Source organism: Lithobates pipiens, unplaced genomic scaffold (genome assembly GCF_037356315.1).
Source record: "Lithobates pipiens isolate NorthernLeopardFrog02 unplaced genomic scaffold, aLitPip1_a1.2 Scaffold_3, whole genome shotgun sequence".
Lineage (NCBI taxonomy): Eukaryota > Metazoa > Chordata > Amphibia > Anura > Ranidae > Lithobates > Lithobates pipiens.
In genome coordinates, this window is record NW_027507790.1 from 90536846 (window position 1) to 90558411 (window position 21566).

The 21566-nt window shown below is 40.1% G+C and overlaps 1 protein-coding gene across 1 annotated transcript in view; it reads left to right on the plus strand.

The window, feature by feature from the left end:
• The window catches only part of RPH3A (rabphilin 3A), a 396706-nt gene that overhangs the window by 243401 nt on the left and 131739 nt on the right, over nucleotides 1-21566 (plus strand). The window contains exons 4-7 of the mRNA XM_077462038.1: nucleotides 2989-3118; nucleotides 4553-4636; nucleotides 5667-5832; nucleotides 7704-7745. Of these exons, the coding sequence (XP_077318164.1) occupies nucleotides 2989-3118; nucleotides 4553-4636; nucleotides 5667-5832; nucleotides 7704-7745 (422 nt within the window). The remainder of the gene's footprint in view (nucleotides 1-2988; nucleotides 3119-4552; nucleotides 4637-5666; nucleotides 5833-7703; nucleotides 7746-21566) is intronic.

A 21566-nucleotide genomic window follows, 5' to 3' on the forward strand; every position in this document is an offset into this window, starting at 1 on the left:
TATAGTAAATTAGGAGCTCACTGGATTTCTGGCAGGATCAGCAGATATTATTCTATACTTAGAGCATTTTAACCGCTTGCTGACGAGCCAACCAGCCACCGTCATTATACAGGGGCAGGTTGGCACGGCTGTGCGAATCGCCGCAGATGTACTTTGGCCACTTTAAAAGCTCTAGGGGCGACGCCAGAGCCGATGCACATGGCCGGCAGCCACGATGTCCACCGGCGACCTATGATCGATCCTCAGAGAGCCAGAAAGGGGATGTGTCAATGTAAACACACAGATCTGTCAGGGAAGTAGAAAGAGATCTGCTGTTCCTAGTGATCCCTTGATCCCTTTTGCACAAACAAATCAATATACGCTTATTGCGTTGTTTTTTTTTACCAAAAATATGTAGAAAAATACATATTGGCCTAAACTGATGAAGACTTTTTTTTGGGATATTTATTATAGCAAAAAGTAAAAAATATATATTTTTTCAAAATTGCAGCTCTTTTTTTGTTTATAGCACAAAAAATAAAAACTGCAGAGGTGATCAATTACCACCAAAAAAAAGCTCTATTTGTGGGAAAAAAAGGACATAAAATTTGTTTATGTACAATATCAAATGACCACACAATTGTCAGTTAAAGCTACACAGTGCCATATTGCAAAAAATGCACCACTTACCGCCCAGCCTATAGCAGATTGACGACCGGGAAGTGGTTCAGTTGCCCTGTCTGGGCATCATATGACATCCAGCCGGATAACATGCTGGCACGCATCCGCAGAGGGCACGCAGCGATGGTGAGTGTGGCGTGTCAGTCTGACACGCCGCATCTCCGATCATGAAAAGAAGCCTCTGACAGAGACTCCCTACCATGTGATCAGCTGTGACCAATCACAGCTGATCATCGCGTGAACCAGGAAGTGCTGGGTTCGTGTTGACAGGGAGAGCCCATCGGAGGCTCTCCCTGTCGGGGAGGGAGGGGTCTGTACTGATGACCAGCACATTTATTATCAGCACAACCCCATCAGATGGGCCTGGTATGCTCTTGGAAGGGAACCCATGTCGTTTTTTTGTTTTGTTTTTTATTTGGCAAGGAGTTCCCCTTCAAGATCATCATAGCACAAGTTGTAGTCTGACTTTGATCCAACTTCAGTGATATTCAAAGGGGCTGAAGTAGGATCAAAGTTAGGCCAAAGTAGTGCAGGGAGTATTTTCAAAGTCAGAGTGTTTGCCATACCAGTGTTAACCTGGCCTTAGTCTTTGTATGGATTACAGATGTCATATTGTGCAAACGGAATTATGTGAGATAACTGTAGCTTATGATGGGAAAAATGTGTGATCCATAACTATATAGTAAAAGGCACCTCTTTAGCTCTGCTACCCTTAGGCAGATGTTGTTCTGGAGCCTGCCCCATCAGTTAGTGGAACATTGGTGGGAGACTTGTAGCGGAGTGGCTGGGGTGATTTCCTTTTAAGCTCTGCTACTTTTAGACACATGCCTACTATTCTTAAGGCTAACTGCAGCCCCAGCGCAGGGATTTGTATGATATAGCACATAAAATACGGACAAACAATAATAACACCTTTTTCCAAGTATGTACACGATCTCTTTGAGCAATGAAACAAAAACTTGGACACATTTGTCTTTATTTTGACATCAGTCTTGATGCTGAAGCTGAACACAGAGGCCACCATCAGTAAAAATAGAACAACCATGACTACATAATTTAGTCACTCAAAAGGCAGGCCTCAGGAGATGAAATTAGGAATCCCAGATTCATGGATGCTTCATACGCTCCACTTGCATGGTGACCTATATCTAAAAAAGCAGCGGAGAATACAGATGGAATTAAACATGGGCTTTGTGTATTGCTTTCATATATCATATATTGTGTCATGGCCAGTGTCTGATGTACATACAGTATCTTTAGTTATTGTACAAATTGGCTGCCTGTAAAAACAACTAATGAGCACAAAGCATATATCAATATGTCAGTCTAAAATATCACTATAGATCTGTACAAGCATTAAAAGATGCTAAATGTCAAGCCCGACGAATCAAAGAACACTTTGCAGTACAAGACAAAAAGTTCCACTGCATAGATCGGCAGAAGGCAGCAGGAGGGGGGATGCTTTTAGCCACATTGATTGTTATCCCTAAAGAGCCGACCGCCCGCTCTAAAAAAAATGGTACCGGGGTGATGCCTGCAGCTACAGGCATCGCCCCGGTATAACCCCTTAAAGCCGAGGCCGCATATGTGCATACGGTCGGCACTAAGGAGTTAGATACAAAAACTGCACAACAATAGGAAAACCGAGAGTGGCAAACAAGTACACTGCTTCTTAAAGCATAAACAAAGTAATATATTATTATGAATTGTGTCTATGTCAGTGCCTGTGTCCCACATCAACACAATCACACAGCTGTTAAAACATTGATGGCAAAATAATCTGGCACAGGTTGCCAGAGGATGATTTTACTCTTCTTTTGCAAAGAACTTTCAGCTTTATTTTTTTAAGAACATGAGATGGTCGCTTTAAACAACTGTGCGGGAAAGAAACATTTAGAGCTCTTGCTAAAACGTTGAATTTCACAATTCTCATTTGTCTTTAACAGATTGTTGTGGACCTGTTCATAATATTGTTCTGTGTATACCTCCCCTAAGGTGTATATGTGTTTGTCACCATAAAAACATTACTATCCTACCAGTTGTGGATATTTTATTAGTCCTAATTATAGATAAATTTCATTTTTTTTCTTGAATTTACTAAACAAAATGCAGTTATGATATGCAATAAATGCAAAGAATACTGGGAAGTACGGGACAGATAACCTGCTCTTACTGCAAATGGACACCAGGCTATGACCAGGGACAATGAAAGCTTAAAAGTATCCCCAAAAGCATTTAACGTAAATATGTCACAACATTTTTAGGGGTGCCTTTATTCACAAATCTGTTCAAATCATTTAACCTCTTTTTTTTTTTTTTTTTACATAGGCGCTTGGTGGACCGGTTAGAAGACATGAGGAAGGGAGTGACTGGGGATGGTGTAAATCGGTGCATTCTGTGTGGGGAGACTCTAGGATTGCCAGGATCAAAGTGTGTTGTTTGTGAAGACTGCAAAAAGGTTAATTTTATGTCTCTTAATTCCATGATCCTGCTATTATGATGATTTCATTTTCCAACATTACCATTTCCAATAAAACTTTATACGATTTTATTTAACATATGGTCAGTAGTCAGTAAATTAAATGAAACTACAGGACAAACATTTTATTTAGTTCAGTGTAGAGTGGAAAATGTTAGAAATGTTGTCATGTTTTTTGTGCTTTGTCACTCTGTTGGGAAGAGTCCCCCTCTATAACCTGGACTGCAAGTGAAGAGAAAATCTCCTCAGGTAACAGAAAAATCATAACAGGCCCCACTATGGCTCCTTCTTTTCCTTGTGACCTTTCCAGCATTCAATGTGTTCTGTTATTTTATGATATTAGGCAATTTAATGCATTTGATTTGTCTTGACACCTGGTTTGAACTGACCATACGGACATTTAGGGGTTTATTTTCCAAAAGGGAAAAAAAAAATCTGTATGCTTTTCAAGGGAAGTTTCCACAGAGCTTGAAGAATGAGGTAAAATTTCACTTTGCAAAGAAATCCCAATGGATGCTAGAAAAAAAAATAGCATGTTATTATTTTCACATCATTGGATGATAGAAGTCAGCAGCGCTTCACCTCACTCACTAAGTTCTGGAAAAATTTTCTTGTAAAGTGCAACTTCACTTTCAAAGAAAGCAGTTTATTTTCAATTGGTAAAAACCTATAAGAGAAAATGATTAGGAATATTTTACCTAGAAGTAGTTATTCGCAATCAACTTGACTTGTTCTATAATGTTGAAGATGTTGTACAAGAAGCTTCATCGGCTCTAATGAGTGTCAGAAGCATACCTATGCATTTGTAGCCACACAGGTAATTCAGTCAGCTTAACCATTTCCTGATTGGGTTATAGCCGAATGATGGCTACAATGCAGTTGCACTTTGCTGGGAGGCCGTCATATGATGTCCTCTTGTAATCTCACTTTCTGTGCTTTCCACACAGCTGATCATATATTGGGGTAAAGAACCAATCACAGTGGCTCTTTACCATGTGATCAGCTGTGTCCAATCACAGCTGATCATGATGTAAACACAAGTCGGTTATCAGCATTCCTTTCCTCACTCAATTAAGGTGACTAAGTTATCTGTGGGGCTATAAATGTCAAGGTATGCTCCTGATACACATTAGAGCTGAGGAAGCTACATGGATGAGCAGCAAAACCTCTTGAGCATTACAGGACAAATCTGAATGTAACCATGACTTTAATAAATAGACTTTTTAATATTTCCAAAAATGTATCATACATTTATTGCTATGTGAAAATGATTTGTTTACTGCTATAATGTTTTGTATCATGTAGCATAGTGTTTTAATGTTACAAACTTATCTATAACCTCTCTATCGACATTGTCTATGCATGTATTGTTAGGTGTTTTTTTTTAATGAATCATACCTTTTATATTTACAGAATGTTTGCACAAAGTGTGGCATACAGACCAACAGTAGGCCTCATTCCATTTGGCTGTGCAAAATATGCAGTGAGCAACGTGAGGTAGGTGGTATATGAAGGGTTGTCATCTGTTGGTGTGCACAAATTTAAACCATCTATTGATGTTGAAGCAAAAAAAGCAAACATTCTCTGCTATTTCTGGTTATGGCTTACATGGTAAAAAACACAAAAAGTGGTCTTTGTTGGTTCTGAGTTCTACTATTTACAATGCTGAACTCCAGGCAGATAATAAACGGTAAAGATGAATGCAGCTGTATATTCATTAAAGGCTAAGTACACCTTTAGGAACATGTTACATATTAAACCTCTATTTAGGTTGTAGCATGTTCAAGCTCCTACCCCCCCCCCCCCCTCTTCCCCTGACTCCTTTCCACTGTGACAGCAGGTGTGGATCCTCTTCCCTGAAGCTGCTGTCGCTTTTAAAATCAGCATGCTTAAGCAGTGCTCTGCCTGCACAGCCGTGTCATTTATTCACAGCAATCTGTGAATGAATAAACTACAAGTCCTGTCTTCCACTGCAGTAGACGGCTTATGGTTCTCAATGGACTATGAGTGCGCTGATCATGCTAGTCTGTCCATTCATCCCCCAGTTTTTGAACTGAAAGCACCTACAGGTGTGCACAGAAATATACTGACAAGGAACACGCAGATGAAATGTAAATTTGTATTATTTTAATTTTAAAAACAGGAATCCCAGTTGCATACACTTTCAAATATATTTAAAATTTGCATCAACAGTGGGATATATACATAACTGGATATATGCTATATTACCCTTTATTGTGTGTTGCTCATGATGTGTGGTTAAATTTATGAGCATCTGTTGTTGTTTCTGTTTTTCACACGGTTTACGGACAGATTGCTACCATGATAAAGGCTAAGCATCTTAATTCCTATTAATGCCTAGTTTGTTGACAATGAATACCAATGGACAATTAACAAGACAGTTCAACATCTAAAATAAGATTTCAGTATATTTGGGAAATTGCTATGAAATTGATCACATTGCATAATGTTCAGTAACCTATCCAGTTAAATCTAAACAATCCTAACCTTACCTTTCTGCTTGCAGGTATGGAAAAGATCTGGGGCGTGGTTCTTCAAAGGCTTTCCAAAACATGAACTTCCGCCGCCAATGCCAGTGAGCAAAACTAAAACCCAGAACCCTGCAAGTGACTCTACAACATCAGAGACAACCGCTTCAGAGCAGAAACGCTACCCTCGTGCCCAGGGACGAGGTGAGGAAAGTACTGTGATTTGTTTTACCAATGCTTAGCAAAACAATAATTCTCTATAAGACCCTCCCTCTAAAAACATTTTTGGGGTTTGAAATGGCCATGGTTAATTATTAAATGGGTTACCCAATATAATATTAATAAAACAACAAAAAGTTTATAACCAACAAAAGCTTACATAGTTAGTCTGGCTGAAAAAAGTCCATCTAGTTCAACCAATAAAAATAAAAATAACTGTCCGAGTGTTAGCAGCTCAGGCCTGCATAAACTATCATAAATGTAATCTGTTCAGCTCTAAGCTTAATAAACATCCCCTTCTTGCTAAAACTGTGACAGTTAACATGAAAAATCATTAGGTTGGAAAAGAGGGGAGCTGAATGACTGCAAAGGTTGACAGGGATCTTTGAACAAACACTTTAGAAAGAAATTCACACACGTCTACCGAGAAAACTGAAGATATATGACCAGAAACCCTGACTCTTGAAAAGGTGGCAACAATCCAATACAGTGGCTGTTGCTGTGCAAAATTACAATTGAATAAATCTACTATTTTAAAGTGAAAAACATTTACAGGCTCCTCCTCCCGCCTTCTCCCACTATATTATTTATACCAAAGAATTTATAATTAAACATTTTTTTGTAACAATCTTTTATCCTGATAGGCAGTATTACTCTCATTGAAGTCCAGGGTAGTTCTGGTAACGTAGACGAACTGCTGAAGGGGTTCAAGGCATAGGGATGAGGCACCAGCCCTATGGAACTCGAGTACTTTGCTAGCAATCACAGAGATGCTTCCCACAGAAAATGGGTCTTCTGGATAAACTGTGTGCTATTGGGCTCTTGCCCCACTGCCTACTCACTAGTTATGACAGTGGAGGGCCTCTCACCTGGCTGTAGGTCACTTGCCCAGCTATCTCTGTCTCATCAGGAATGGCCTTCCTGAGCTGCTGAGAAAGGGAAGATGAAAAACATAGCCCACTAATCATACACTGTTTCAATAATGTGCATTAGAAAAAAAGTAGTTTCAGTTAAATGTATTTGCATGAGCAAACCACAGTACTTTGCCAGAGCTCCTCTTTGAAGTATATTCACTGACTCTAGTCAAGGGCTGGGTATACACAGGCTGAATATCGGCCAGTATTGGTCAGTTAATCAAATTCCGGCTCATATTCAGTCAGTGTGTACAGCTGGCTGTTTGACATTAGCTGGTCTAATGACTAGATTTTGTGGCATTGGCTGTAAATGCGCATATCAGTGTGTTTTGGTGGAGGGAGGGGGGGATCGCCCCTGTCAGAACACAAAGACATGGCGGGGGGCCATACTTAAATCGCATGTGAGTATGACAATCTGTCAGTCTTCTCGTTCAGCCCTATGGGTTAACTAGAACAACGTTACATGTGTACCAGGCTTAAAGTGGGAGTAAACACCCATACATGACTTTAAATATAGGTAAATAAGCCAACCTATTATTGCTGTACAATAAGGCTTACCTATTGGTAAATATCTCCTAAATGTGCACCGTTTAGGAGATATTTTCCGTACATGCAGTCGGTAACATTCTACAGAGTCCGGTGCTGTAAACAGCAGCTCCCGTACTCAAGCACAGGAGTGATGTCATCGCAGCTCTTGCCACTCACACAGCCGGAGTCTGCTAACCCAGAAGGAAAAATGGGTGAAAATGGAAGCTCTGTCAGCTCCCCACTGGAAGGGCTTCGTTCTAAGGTATATTTCACATAATGTGCTAGTATTAAACAAGCTTTCCCTTTGTTTGGGGGTATTAAAATAAATTATAGGACATTTTTTTCGTATATAGATTAGATAATGCTTTAGAGCTATTACTTATTTTAACATTACTGTTAATTGATGTTTTCAAGGTCAAGGGGAGAATACTACTCAGCCAGACCAACAATCATATGGTAAGTAAATAACTTTGAAAACTAATCTTAACATGTGCATAAAATGTATTACTGTGATTTGTCTTTTATATGACAGATTAGTAATTAGAAACATAATTAATTCTGACTAAAAGGCGTTCTCTGTAAGTGTGGATTGTGATTATTGCTATGGAAACCAGGGCTAAGTTAATTTTTTCAATGGACCTGTAAGTGTATAACTTGTACAGCAAACCGAAACATTTCACCCACATCCTTTTACAGAGGAATGGTCTAATCCTTTAAACCCATTTCTGCTCTGGTGTTCTGTTAAAAAGTGGCATTGCTCATACACAGTAAAAGCTGTGCATCTGATTCCCATGTGCATAATTTGTGAATGATGAGAGACAATCGGAGAAATGAGTTTTTGGATTCGGATACCAATCAGAGCCTCTATTCACACGCAATCATCAACGTATGGCAATTTGCAAGGCAAAAGAGGAATTGTAGAATTTAAAAATAAGATTCAGGAATGCTTGAGTTGGACATCTGTTCTGTCGTCAGTATGGTGTATAGTTGTACACAAGATACAATTTCCATAGTGATAATGCTCTGCCACTCCTATAATTATATTTTACCTTTTATTATTCATTCATTTGCACTACAATGCTCATCTACAACTCTACATATTCTGCATACAAAATGGTAAAATTCTGAACTACAGTTCCGGGAACAAGCTGAAAACACAGTATGCAATTCAGGAAAGTAAAAAAAAAATTATTACAGTTTTAAAGGGTAAGCTCAAGCCAGGCCAGCTCAGGGCTTTTCATTTTCATCACTCTACTGCTTGTATGCCTAGCTGAATCCATATACTTGTCTGTTACGTCTTTTTCTGACTGCGAAAATGTAGGTCATTGTGTTTAAAGGAAGGTGTTTTAAGATATCCTTGTAAAAGCGTTCAGCATGATATAAATAATAATCTGTGGGTGCTAATCATTGAGGCTGGGTTCACATATATGAGTGTGACCGGCTTTTGGGGCAGCTGCGGTGCGAATGTGAAAACTGTCCTGTGCATTTTTGGGACCGGCTGAGGTGCGAATTCAGGGAAAATTTGCACCTGAACCGGTAAACACAAACGCACAGGGCACCGGGCTGCAAACCACAGCCAGGCCTGTGTGAACCCAGCCTTACAAAATAACTTGTTTCAATGTATAGTTTGTAATTGCATACTGCATGTACAGGAGAACAGCCATATCTGCTTCTTACATATACACGCATAAACTAGTATTGAGGACTTTAACAGTACCACATAAGTAAACAGTTATCAAAAATGTATTGTAAGAAGTTTAAAAACATTAGAACATATATTCAAGACAAAGACATAACTTATAACTCCATATATAAGTAATATTTTTCTACACAGTACGAAATTGAATTATCAACCATGTGGGAATCAGATGAATAGCTTGCTGCGACTAGCTGTATCACGAGTCGCTGCCTGCTTCTTCAGCAAAGCAAGTTACAGTCAAGCTCTAAAATAAAACCTATACAATTAACCGTTTTATTATTATCATTAAAAGTGTAAAGTCTTAAAAGGTAGGCACTCCACATACCTCAGTGGATATAGAGATCAGCGGACACAGTAAAACAGTAAAACAGTCAAACATTATATTATCTTATTACCAACACCATTGATTGCTGGAGTAGTCCAAACCAGAGACTCATCCATGGGTCATCCAATCTTAGACCTCCAACTTGTGCGTTTGGGATAGATTATCTACAACAACAAATTTTGCATGATGATATTAAGGCTAAACTAATGGGTGGATGTGAGTATGGAGTAAAGGGGGTGGGGGGGGGCAAAATTTTTTTTTTTAGGGACATTTCCAATAGTCCTATAACAGTGATGGAGAACCTTGGCACCCCAGATGTTTTGCAACTACATTTCCCATGATGCTCATGCACTCTGCAGTATAGATGAGCATCATGGGAAATGTAGTTCCAAAACATCTGGGGTGTCAAGGTTCGCCATCACTGTCCTATAATGCAAGAAGCCCTTATTATTTCCAAATACCCCCCCCACTCCCGAATGTGAGAAAAGAAAAGGCGGGTTATCCAGAGTACATATGATAAAATATATATTACCCTTAATGTATTCAAAGGTACTTGATACACAGCCCCCCTCCTATGAGCTCCACCCAAAGCCTGAGATCAACATATGTATGTAGGGAGGGAAAAAGGGTGATGAGATAATGCCGCTGTTATTTGGTATATCAGATCAACACAAAAGTCCAAGCTTGCTAAGTGTTCCTGGAGTGGTGGATCGGCTGGTAAAATAAGGAAGAATGAGCCGCTCAGTGTGCCCCCCTTCCTTCCCTGGTGTGAGCAAGATTGTGTAGCTTCTAAGCCTAATAGATCAACCAGATCTATAAGGGGGAGGGGGGTGATTATCTGTGTGGGGTTCTATCTAAATGGATACACCTGTGTGTGTTAATACATTAGAATGGTGTGTTAGGCATACAGCCATTGCAATAGGTGATGCCACACATGTGCCACCACACTGTCATCCAAGGGTGTCCGCTGGGTGCTGATGGAATCCACAGCCACCCCTGTCATGCATGCACGGCCTCAATACCAAACCAACACTCCAACCCCCCAGAGCAAACTGTGCATACCTCGGCCAGCCATCTGCCCACCGGGGAACACGCATACCTCCTGCGCTGCCGCCACGTCATCAAAGATAGCTGTGTGCACCGCCCATTTACTGTACTACACATTGGTTGTCCTTTATTGCTTCTACAGACTGCACAAGTCTGTGAGGTTGTTTTACCAAAGGCAAATAGGGTGTTCCCTTTGCTAAATAATTTGCACTAGAGCTTAGTGAATGAGATAAAGCTCTGCTGACTCCCCTTATCCAATCATGTGCAAAACAAAAATACTGTTCCTTTTTATTTTCCTTGCGTCTGATTGGTTATTCTTTACAAAGTTAAACTTTAACACATTCACTAGGCTCTGGAGCGAATTTCCTTGCAATGTTACAAGTCTTTTTGCTGTTGGTAAATCAACTCCTATGAGTCAGCCAATTCATAGAGTACTGTGGGTCTGATACCTTCTCTCACTAGTTATGCAGTTAGGTTGAGCCAATGTTGTAGATAATCTACCCATGCTCTATTGGCTAATCTGCAAGTTTCTTCATTTAATAAAACAAAAATAAAAAAAAGAGCTTGCAAGAACTTAAAACATTGTAAAAAATTACTGCAGCGATCAAAATTGTATTGAAAATGTATTCTATTATTATATGTTGCCTTTAACCACTTACAGATCGGACCATTTTGTTGGTCAAAGACCAGACCAATTTTTTGCGTCGCTTTAACTGACAATTGCGCGGTTGTGTCGACGTGGCTCCCAAACAAAATTGACGTCCTTTTTTCCCACAAATAGAGCTTTCTTTTGGTGGTATTTGATCACCCCTGCGGTTTTTATTTTTTGCGCTATAAACAAAAATAGAGCGACAATTTTGAAAAAACGCATTATTTTTTACTTTTTGTTATAATAAATATCCCCCAAAAAGATATAAAAAAACGTTTTTTTCCCTCAGTTTAGGCCGATACTTATTCTTCTACATATTTTTGGTAACAAAAATCGCAATAAGCGATTATTGATTGGTTTGCGCAAAAGTTATAGCGTTTACAAAGTAGGGAAAGTTTTATGGCATTTTTATTAATCATTTTTTATTATTATTTTTTTTACTAGTAATGGCGGCGATCAGCAATTTTTATTGTGACTGCGACATTGTGGCAGACACATCGTACATTTTTGACACATTTTTGGGACCATTGTCATTTATACAGTAATCACTGCTATATAAATGCAGTGATTCCTGTGTAAATTACACTGGCAGTGAAGGGGTTAACCAGTGGGTGGCAGTGTAGGGGTTAAGTGTTCCTAGGGGTGTGTTACTAATTGTGGGGGGGTTGGGCTTTCATTTAGTGAACACTGATCTCTGCTCCAATCACATGAAGCAGAGATCAGCGTCACTAGTTGCTAGGCAGAATGGAGAAATTCCGTTTACACTGCATTTCCTCCATTCAGCCGTCCCGTGAGACGATCGCGGGTATGCCCGTGGCGAACAAATCCGCGGGACCCGCGACCGGACTCACGGGGGTCCCAACCGGCACGCGAGCCCACCGGCGGCGGCGCACTCGTGATGGCAGGGCGGCATTGAAGATTGGACGTACCTGTACCCCAATATGCCTGCCCGTGCCATTCTGCTGACGTACATCGCTGTGCACTGGTCGGGAACCGGTTAATGAACACTCCTTTCTATAAATCTGCTGCAGCCTTGCCTATACATACACCAAAAGGTTTATCACAGTGCTCCTGGAAAGGATTTCAGTCAATGAAGTAGTATTAAACATTTCATTTTAGCACGTAGCTCCACCAAAGCACTTTTGCGTTAAATAGGGTTACATGTTCAATCATGCTTTGCGCCTTGCCCACAAAGTGCATCTTGACTGCTTCTGAGTAATGAGCTGCCTATTTACGTTGATGGGCAGAGCACTAGCAAGTAGGAAAGTGGTCCCAGCAGGCAGCCTGCTACACTGGAGCTCAAAGGGCCCTTGCAAGCCACTATAACCATACTTTATGCACAAGTTAAATGGAGAGGGTTTTATAACACTATTATTTTGCTTCACAGTACATGGAAATTTTATACGTTAATTTTTCCTGATGCTGGGCCTCACCAAGGATAAAAGCTATGGAGTTATGCCGCGTACACATGATCAGACTTTCCGGCAGACTTGGTCCGGCGGACCGGAATCCGTCGGACAATTCGATCGTGTGTGGGCTCCAGTGGACTTTTTTTCCCCAAAAGTCTGACGGACCTAGAAATAAAACATGTTTCAAATCTATCCGACGGACTCAAGTCCGACAGACTAAAAATCGTGAAAACCATTTGTCTGTGTGCTAGTCTGATGGACCAAATATGATGCAAGGGCAGCTATTGGCTACTGGCTATTGAACTTCCTTGTTTAGTCCCGTTTATGTCATCCCGTTCAAAATGAACAGACTTTTGAACGGACTTAGTCCGGTCGTGTGTGGACAAGTCTGTTTCGTTCAGAAAGTCCGTCGGACCTCCTCCAAAAGTCCGTCGGGAAGACCGTCGGACCTAGTCCGTTGAAAAGTCTGGTCGTGTGTACGTGGCATTAGAAAGGAGGACAGTGAGCTACACAAGATGAATGCTAGGAAGAAAAGATCCTCCTTGTATATAGGTCAATCTGTATCCATGAATGACACACATGTAGAATCATGATGGAAACCCTTGTTGGAATTAACCTGGACTAACAGAACAGAACAAACTGCACTCCTGTGATCCATAGGAGAAGTAGGGCCAAGCTTTGGCCTTACTTCTCCTTTAAGAGAAGGGATTGCTCAACCTTTGAAGGATGTGGGTAGGCGATGATATAATTTAATTGAGAGGATGTATGTTCAAGTGGTGCAGGAATAAAGAGTTCCTGCCAAGGACTGACCACTTTTAATATTATCTATATTAATAGACCTGAGGAGAGACCTATTACTTATAATTCCTGTAGGCTTAGTTGTGTATTTCGTAAAGGGAAGTTCTTGTGGCAGATCTGATATCAGGGATTATTTGCATCTGGTTTCTAGTGATTGTAGTCTGCAAAGGGCTTTGGGGATGTCTTTCTTGTTCTTTTCTGAGGCCGGCCCAATGCTGGATGATGAATTAACTGAGCAGTGCTTCCTCATTAGAGTGGGAGAGGTGTGGTGTTGGCTTCCTGGTCAACTAAAAAGTTGGCGATAGTGGTTAATACTGTTTGGTAGCAGACAGAATCTTCAAGGAGGGTCTTGTTAAGGTGCCATGTCCACTCTAGAAATGAAAAAGAGGGTTTATCAAAGGTGAGCATGAGAGGGCTAAGACTAGACTTTTTATGTATTAAAACTGCAAAGTGGATTTATCAATAAAAGAATTTTCACATTATTTAAAAGGGCCTAAAAAACACAAAAAACAAAAACACCTCTCTATTGACATGAATTTAAAACTGCTGCTTGTAAACTGCTTGATATGATCTTGGAGCCTGGGATAAGTTACTGACTACCAGGTACATGATGGAGGATTCTGGGGTTAGAAAATGCAGAAACGCCATTATCTTCCATTGGGTAGATCTGGTAGATTTGCATTAAAGTAAGAGGACCAGTAAAAACCCCAAAGAGAAGCTTAGCTTGTACATGCCTCCTCCATGTCGGTATATAATCATAAATTGTACAGACAGACAAGGTTTCTGAAATAAACACTCTGTATTTGTATTCAGTTGAACATTTTTAAAATATACCAGATAAAGCTGGTATATTATATAGTTATGTAGGGTGGAAGGAAAGGAACTAAAATATAAGCAGTCTGGCAGGATCAGCCAGTAGATTCAATGTGACATGATTGTGAAACAATATTTGTGCTACTGTTTATGTAACATACATTTTACCTAAAAAAAAATACATTCTAATTTATGTGCACACAAGGACAATATCATTTCCATGTTTTCGGAAAATTGCTCAGAGCTAAGTGCCCCTGGGTTCATACTCCCCAGAGGGAACAGCAAGTGGCAACTTCCCAACAGTGTAAAGTGGTCTACCAGAAGGCTGGCAGCTGGAGGTTTTTTTAAATGCAAAATGCCAAATGGTACAGTGGCCTGGAGTTAGTTGACATGCCGTTGCTGCTGCCACCATACTGACATAATAAGTTTGAACTACTTTTCAGGGCTCTGACTAACCTTCACATAGGGCTCATTAACACCAGGTGCACTGAGGCTCAGTGTAAGGACACAGACAAAATAGTTGTTTTCTATATGTCCTGTTCTCAGATGCTTTAGTCTGGTTTAATAAAAGAAATGTCTGCATTTTTAGTCACAAAGCAACACACAGCGATCGGTTACAATGCACCATAGCACAGTTGAATTAAGTGTTATTTTGTGACATTTCAATAAAATTAAAAGAAGGAAAAAAAGTAATAAAGCATCACACCAACTCTGCATAATGATCACCAGCGTGCTTGTGTTATACAGACCCACTATGGTGTGCATGGGCCCTTACTGTCTTGGGCCATTTTTTAATCACGCAGAAAGTGAGGGACTGGCAGGGTTTCAGCCTTCTCCAAGTCTACTAGAAAAAAAATTGTTTTGCTGTCTGTGTTGTTGTTATTGGAGCTTTTCACTCAATTCCTGTCTGAGTAAAAAATTCATACTGGGACAGTAGGTGATTGTAAATATCTGTAATGAGGCCCTAAATACCTATGCAAACTTATTAATAATTATCCTTCCTTATTACAAAAAAAAAAGTTTTAGCTGGACATCTACTTAAAGAACAGCATATTAAATATTTAGGATTCACTGCATGAGCACACATAAAATACACTTGTGTATGCTTTGCAGCATCTTCTAGCTCTCAAGATGACATTCAAGATTAAATATCAGTAAGATGATTCATAGGAACAGGTTCTTCTACCTTATCTGGGCGATCATATCATTTGATGTCTTTGTTATGTCCTTTTATTTTAATACCCTTTATATCTATCCTCCGTGGTTAACCCTTTGATTATACAAAAAGAACTCTCATGAACATTAAAAGACGAAATACAGATCCATACATGTATGCCTAAATACTTACATTTGCCTCTCCAATGAACTGCTATTGAATTGTAAAGAAAATCCTTTGTTTAGACATTGCTTTCCAGCTTCTCTGTTCCTCTCCTAAAAGAAGAGCTCTTAGCCCTTGTACACACGGTCGGATAATCTGTCGGAATGCGTCTTATCGGACCGTGTCGTCAGATAATCCGACTGTGTGTGGTATGCATCGGATTGATTCTGCCCGAATCTCCGTCGGACCCAATTTTCCAACATGTTGGAAATATTTCCCGACCAACTGGACCGGTCGGACATATTCCGATCATGTGTAGAGAATTTTGATCGGACCAAGTGCCACGCATGCTCAGATCAAATTCCTACATCAAAGCTATTGGCTACTAGCCTGAATGTAGTCCCATCGTAACGAAATTACGTCATCACGTTCTGAAAGATCGGATTTTTCGCCAACTTGGCCCGACCATGTGTATGCAACAGTTTCCAACACAATCCGTCGGACTAAATCCGACGGGCAAAATCCGATGGATTTGGTTGGCAAAATCTCCGACCGTGTGTACAGGGGCTTAGTGGTCACTACTAATGTTGAGCTCTCAGTTGTGTAATAGCAAACTGGCTGTATGCTATGCACACAGTCACATCTACTGTGCTCATATAAGCACCCATTTCTGTCTTAATGATATAATACTTTAGCTTACCTTTCAACACATTCATCCCAAAGAACAGACATGACCATCCTTCTTACGTTCTCAGTTCCATCAGCCTGACTGCCCCCCCCCCCCCCCCCTCCGGGGGCCCAGCATGGCCTTTTATTATCACACAAGAATGACAAACAGGAAGTGACTGCCCACAACAGGCAAGCACTTCCTCAGTACAGAAAGTGACATCACAGGAAATGACATACATTAAAGGGAAGGGCACTCACAAGATGAAGTGCGCACACACTCTATTAGTCAGCATGCAGCACAGCAGATACTGTTTAAAGTAAACAGTATCTATTAAGCTCATTCTACTGGTTCTTACAGGCTTGAGACAATCTGCGGGGACATTGCTACTGGTGTTGTCAATATACGGTACTAGTATATTAACAAGGCAGATACCAATGTCCTCTTATTAAAGCAGATATGCATCCAAAAGGGATAACGTAGCCACACAGAGATAAAATAATATGTTTATCTCGTTATGTGGACTTCGCTTCTCTAATGCGCATAGTCATTTGAAGGCAAGAAGCCCAGCGCATTGCGCTTGGTACCTACAAGCCAACAAACATCCACAGACACAGAGAACATGTCTCAAATCCCATGAGAAGGTTTTCATACTGACTGTTTTTACCACTGGTCTCGATTTGACCCAAGTGCGCTCTGTTAGAGCGCTCCTCGATTAAACCAGACACAGGGAGACAGATGACAATCTATAAAACACACATCCTAGAATAAAATGTTATACAATCAAATTTCCACAACAGTTGTCACCACCCCCTGTCCAGGGAACACGGAATTGGACACACTGATGATTGACAGAGCTTGTCACTGGCTCGAATGAACAGGATCCACCCTTAATAAATTTTGTGAAAAACAGTGTAGCGCTTATTTGTTTTTACCACATTACAATGTGACCAATGTAGTCAATACATATATTAGACTGTGCAAAGAAGAAATAAAAAACATTTAAACATTCATTGCTGTATATGCAAAGCTAGAATGTCCAGATAAATATATGAAAAGATGTGTCCAAAAAAATTGGAAATGGAAAAACAACATGAAAACCAGTGAAGAGTTCTCCGAATTTTCCAAAATATCTGTATGTGATACGATGAAGTGAAGACAGTCCTACACCTCCTCCAAGGAATAGTCACACAATCACCGCGTGAACCCTCCACCACATTTGCAATCAGGGTAGGCGAACATATATCTCTTATCAAGAGTAAAGATTCAAAACACACTGTCCCTAGACACTACAAGCAGTGTCATAACAGTGATCCTACAGGAACAGAGTTTTTGATTATTGATAAGTATACGCCACCCTGGAGGGGGGGTGCCATGATCAGGGGCGTATCCAGGTTAGAGACGTATTGGATATACACTATCAAGTCCTACTCCCCATTTGGTCTAAACGTGGATTGGGACATCAATGCATTCATCGACGATGGTTGATGCATGGCGTTGGGTCCCACTCCCCGGTTGATTTGGACTTGGTGTGTAATATGGATATAGTTATTGATGATGGTTGAGGTTTGTCCATCTCTTTTATCTATATCTTTATCTTTATTTCATTTTTCTCTTCCTTTTTTGGTATACACGATATAAATTTGTGGGGAAAATGTACTTTGTGCGTACTTACAGATGGTTAAAGGTGACTTAGGCTCGGTCCACCTAATATGTTAGCACATATTACTTTCGGTCTCCTTTTGATTAGGCCATTATACTAACAGAGTGCCATATTTGAGCATATACACATATACTTCAAAATTTATGACTATATTTTGTTTTTATATATTTTTTACTTTTTCTCATTTTTTAAAATTAGAATAAAAATCCCTTTTTTACGTAGGCCATCGTTCATATAAGAGTGTTACGATGTAAGAATCGCCTGTCCGATTTGATTCGGTCACATTGTTTTATTCATTTTTCAGTTAATACCTTTATGTAGATTGTAACAACTTCTTTGGGTAAAATTACTGGAAAAAACATTTTTTTCGAAATTTGCCTTTTAATTTACTTTTCCTGCGAAATGTGGCTACACAAGCTAATATGCGATTATAGACACTGTGTTCCTATTGGATGCAGCGTCCGAATGTGTAATTTTTTTTTTTTTTTTACTTACATATTTTTATTACTAATTTTTTCTACCAGATACATCCCTCAGCTCAGAGTATATACTCTATATTCTTTCTATTTAATACATATAAGAGATATGTTCTTGTGCCGATCTATATATTACCTCAGAGATGGCGTCTTTTTACACGTCTATTTTTACACGTCTCTTTTTTTATTTTTTATTTTTTATTTTTTTTTTGAGTACGGGGACACGGAAGTGACGTTATGGGGCCGGGAATGTTAACACACGTTCGCACTCTATTGGATAAAGTTGGTGCGTTCCAGGCTGACCACTTCCGTTCGTGAGATACGCGGGGGTCACATTTATTTTACTTCCGCTGAGGTTAAAAGATCGGCTGAACATTTCAGTGTTTATGTCTGCGTTCCATTTGGACGTTACTGACGTACGTTAGGACGTTCGCCTTTGTTGTTTAGATATACGGAAGCGATTCGTCCAATATACATAAGAGCATGGGATGTACTAGCTATTTGACCAGACCCTTCACACGATTAAAAAGAGGCGTGGAACGCACGCCGGCGGCCATGTTGGATACCGAAAATGATGTGTGGTGACACTGATGGAGGAAATCTAGGCCTGATTGAGGGTCTGGCTATATAAACTGGAGGGCTGCCCTGAAGTTGTACCCCAGATGATGTCTGCTTAAGACGAAACGCGTCGGGACTTCACTGCAGCCTGAGATTTTATTGAAAAAGCGCTTATGTTCTTTGTACACGTGAGTTTGATAATCTTTTATTAAATTGCTTGAAACGAAAAACGGAGTTACACTATTGTGGTCCTTGCTTTCTTCCTTTATATCTATCCCATTACCTATGATGATTTATGTGGATGGAGACATACCGCAGAGGAAATAGCCACACTTGAAAGTTTTCCAGAAAAGGACAACACCCCAAAAACAGCCTTTGTATATCTACAAGCATATATGATCCTCCAAATATAATTTTGAGCAGGATCTATTAAATCTGGTAAGCCCCCATTTTATGTGGTGGAGGGTTCACGCGGTGATTGTGTGACTATTCCTTGGAGGAGGTGTAGGACTGTCTTCACTTCATCGTATCACATACAGATATTTTGGAAAATTCGGAGAACTCTTCACTGGTTTTCATGTTGTTTTTCCATTTCCAATTTTTTTGGACACATCTTTTCATATATTTATCTGGACATTCTAGCTTTGCATATACAGCAATGAATGTTTAAATGTTTTTTATTTCTTCTTTGCACAGTCTAATATATGTATTGACTACATTGGTCACATTGTAATGTGGTAAAAACAAATAAGCGCTACACTGTTTTTCACAAAATTTATTACGTCACATTTGTACACCTAGATGTTGTGTTAGCTGCTGTTTGTATATTGGTTACACATTTGAATAGCGCAGTGTTTTTGGATTGTTTTGAAAGGATCCACCCTTAAAACTGGTCATCAGTAATACATGCTAGAGACAGTGGCTCCATGTTCCCTAACAGGATCTACTACAAACATTTCTTTTGCACAGTAAGGCTTGAGCAGGTCTCTTCCTGGATGCCATTTTATGTGATATAGCTAGTCTATACGTATATAGCAAGAACGTTTGTGACTAACAAATTCTAGTCATTTTAATAAAGGTTATATTAGTTTTAATAAAGGTAATATGAAGGTGTCCATATAATGTTTGTGCACTTTCTCTTTGTTTTTAGCCATTTTGTGAATAGAGGTTATTAATGCCTAGATGTTTGAGGCCAAATTTAGCAGCATCAATTAACATAACAATACCTTTAACTGGGGCTTTTTTTCCTCAAAGAATAGGTGCAGAACCCCCTCTCCCTTCTGATGCACCCTTTGTATCGGCCCTCTACCCACCTCTGAGCATCATCCCTTGGTTCCTACTAAGTTATTTGTATAGAATTTGATAGAACCCCCCCAGCAACAGTAGACCCCACCAGCAACAATATACCCCATCCCAGCAACAATAGATCCCCCACACAGCAATAGACCTCCTGCCAGCAACAAAATACCAACCCAGCAACAGTAGACCCCCAGCAGCAACAACAGATCTCCTAGCAGTCAGCATCATTAGACCCTTCAGCAGCCAGCAACAACAGACCTCTCCCTCAACAGTAGATCCCTCCCAGCAACAATTGACCCCCAGCAACCAGAAACAATAGACCTACCAAGTAACAATAGACCCCCACACAAAAATAGATCCCCACCAGCAACATTAGATCCCCCAGCAGCAAGCATCAATAAACCCTCCAGCAAATAAAATACATTCAGTGCTGGGGGTGCCAGAACTGTGCCCCCCGCATTCCTGCTAAAGAAAAATGCCTGCCTTTAACACTTTGCATACCTAATACATATTTTTACTGACAGCATTTTAGATTAGTATACTGTTGTAATTAACCAAATCTCTACTCTGTTTTTATTTTAGGGTAACAAATGTACAAAAATTTAAATATAATGATTTTTATTGATTTATTATTATTTTTAATAATGCAACTGTACCTGGCAGTTGACTATTAAGGAAGAACTCTCACTCCAGTTTTTTCCAGACAAGCGGTGGCAAAAGGAATACAAAGGAAGTGGGGTGTTTCTGTCTCCCCTGGGAGTTGTCTCCTGACATTCAGCCCGTGTGTGTACCAGGCTTTAGTGTGAGCTGATCACACTCTAACGAGTGAGAGACAAAGAGGGAAGGTATCAAGGACTGTGGAGAAAGAGACAATTAGAGCGTGAGTGGAATAAGGACCAGAGAGAGAAAGGAGGAAGAGTGTGAGGTGATCAAGGAACGGAAGAGAGAAATGTAGAGCAGGTAGAGTGTGAGCTGATCAAGGACCGGAGGTGAGAGGAGGTAGAATGTGAGCTGATCAGGGGCTGGAGAGAGAGAGAGAGAGAGAGAGAGAGAGAGTGAGAAAGAAAAAGAAAGAAGGTAAAAGTTGAGCTGACTAAGGACTAGAGAGAAAGAGAGAGAGATGGAGTGAAAGAGTGAAAGAGGAGGTAGAATGTGAGCCGATCAAAGGCTGGAGAGAAAGTAAATAAAAACAAACTGCGCTTATCCAAATATTAGTCCAAATTTCATTTCCCAAGGAAGGAAACGTTGTTCAAATATTTGTAGGAAAAGGAATTAATAAGATCACTAATTCCAGACACCACAGTGTGCATGCATGAACTCCAAACAGTGCCCAATCCCCGTAAATGTAAGTTATGCTCACCAGATAGCAAGCATTAAAGGCGATTGGCTAAACCCAGCCTAGGGCCTTTTACGCTCGCAGATGTCCACACCAGGAAACAGCATACACTAGATCTGGTCGGCATCCATACATTCTTACAATTCGCTCAAAAGGAAGAAAATGGTTGCCATAGCGTAGTACATTAGATAATAACGAATAAATTTCAAAGTTGCACTTA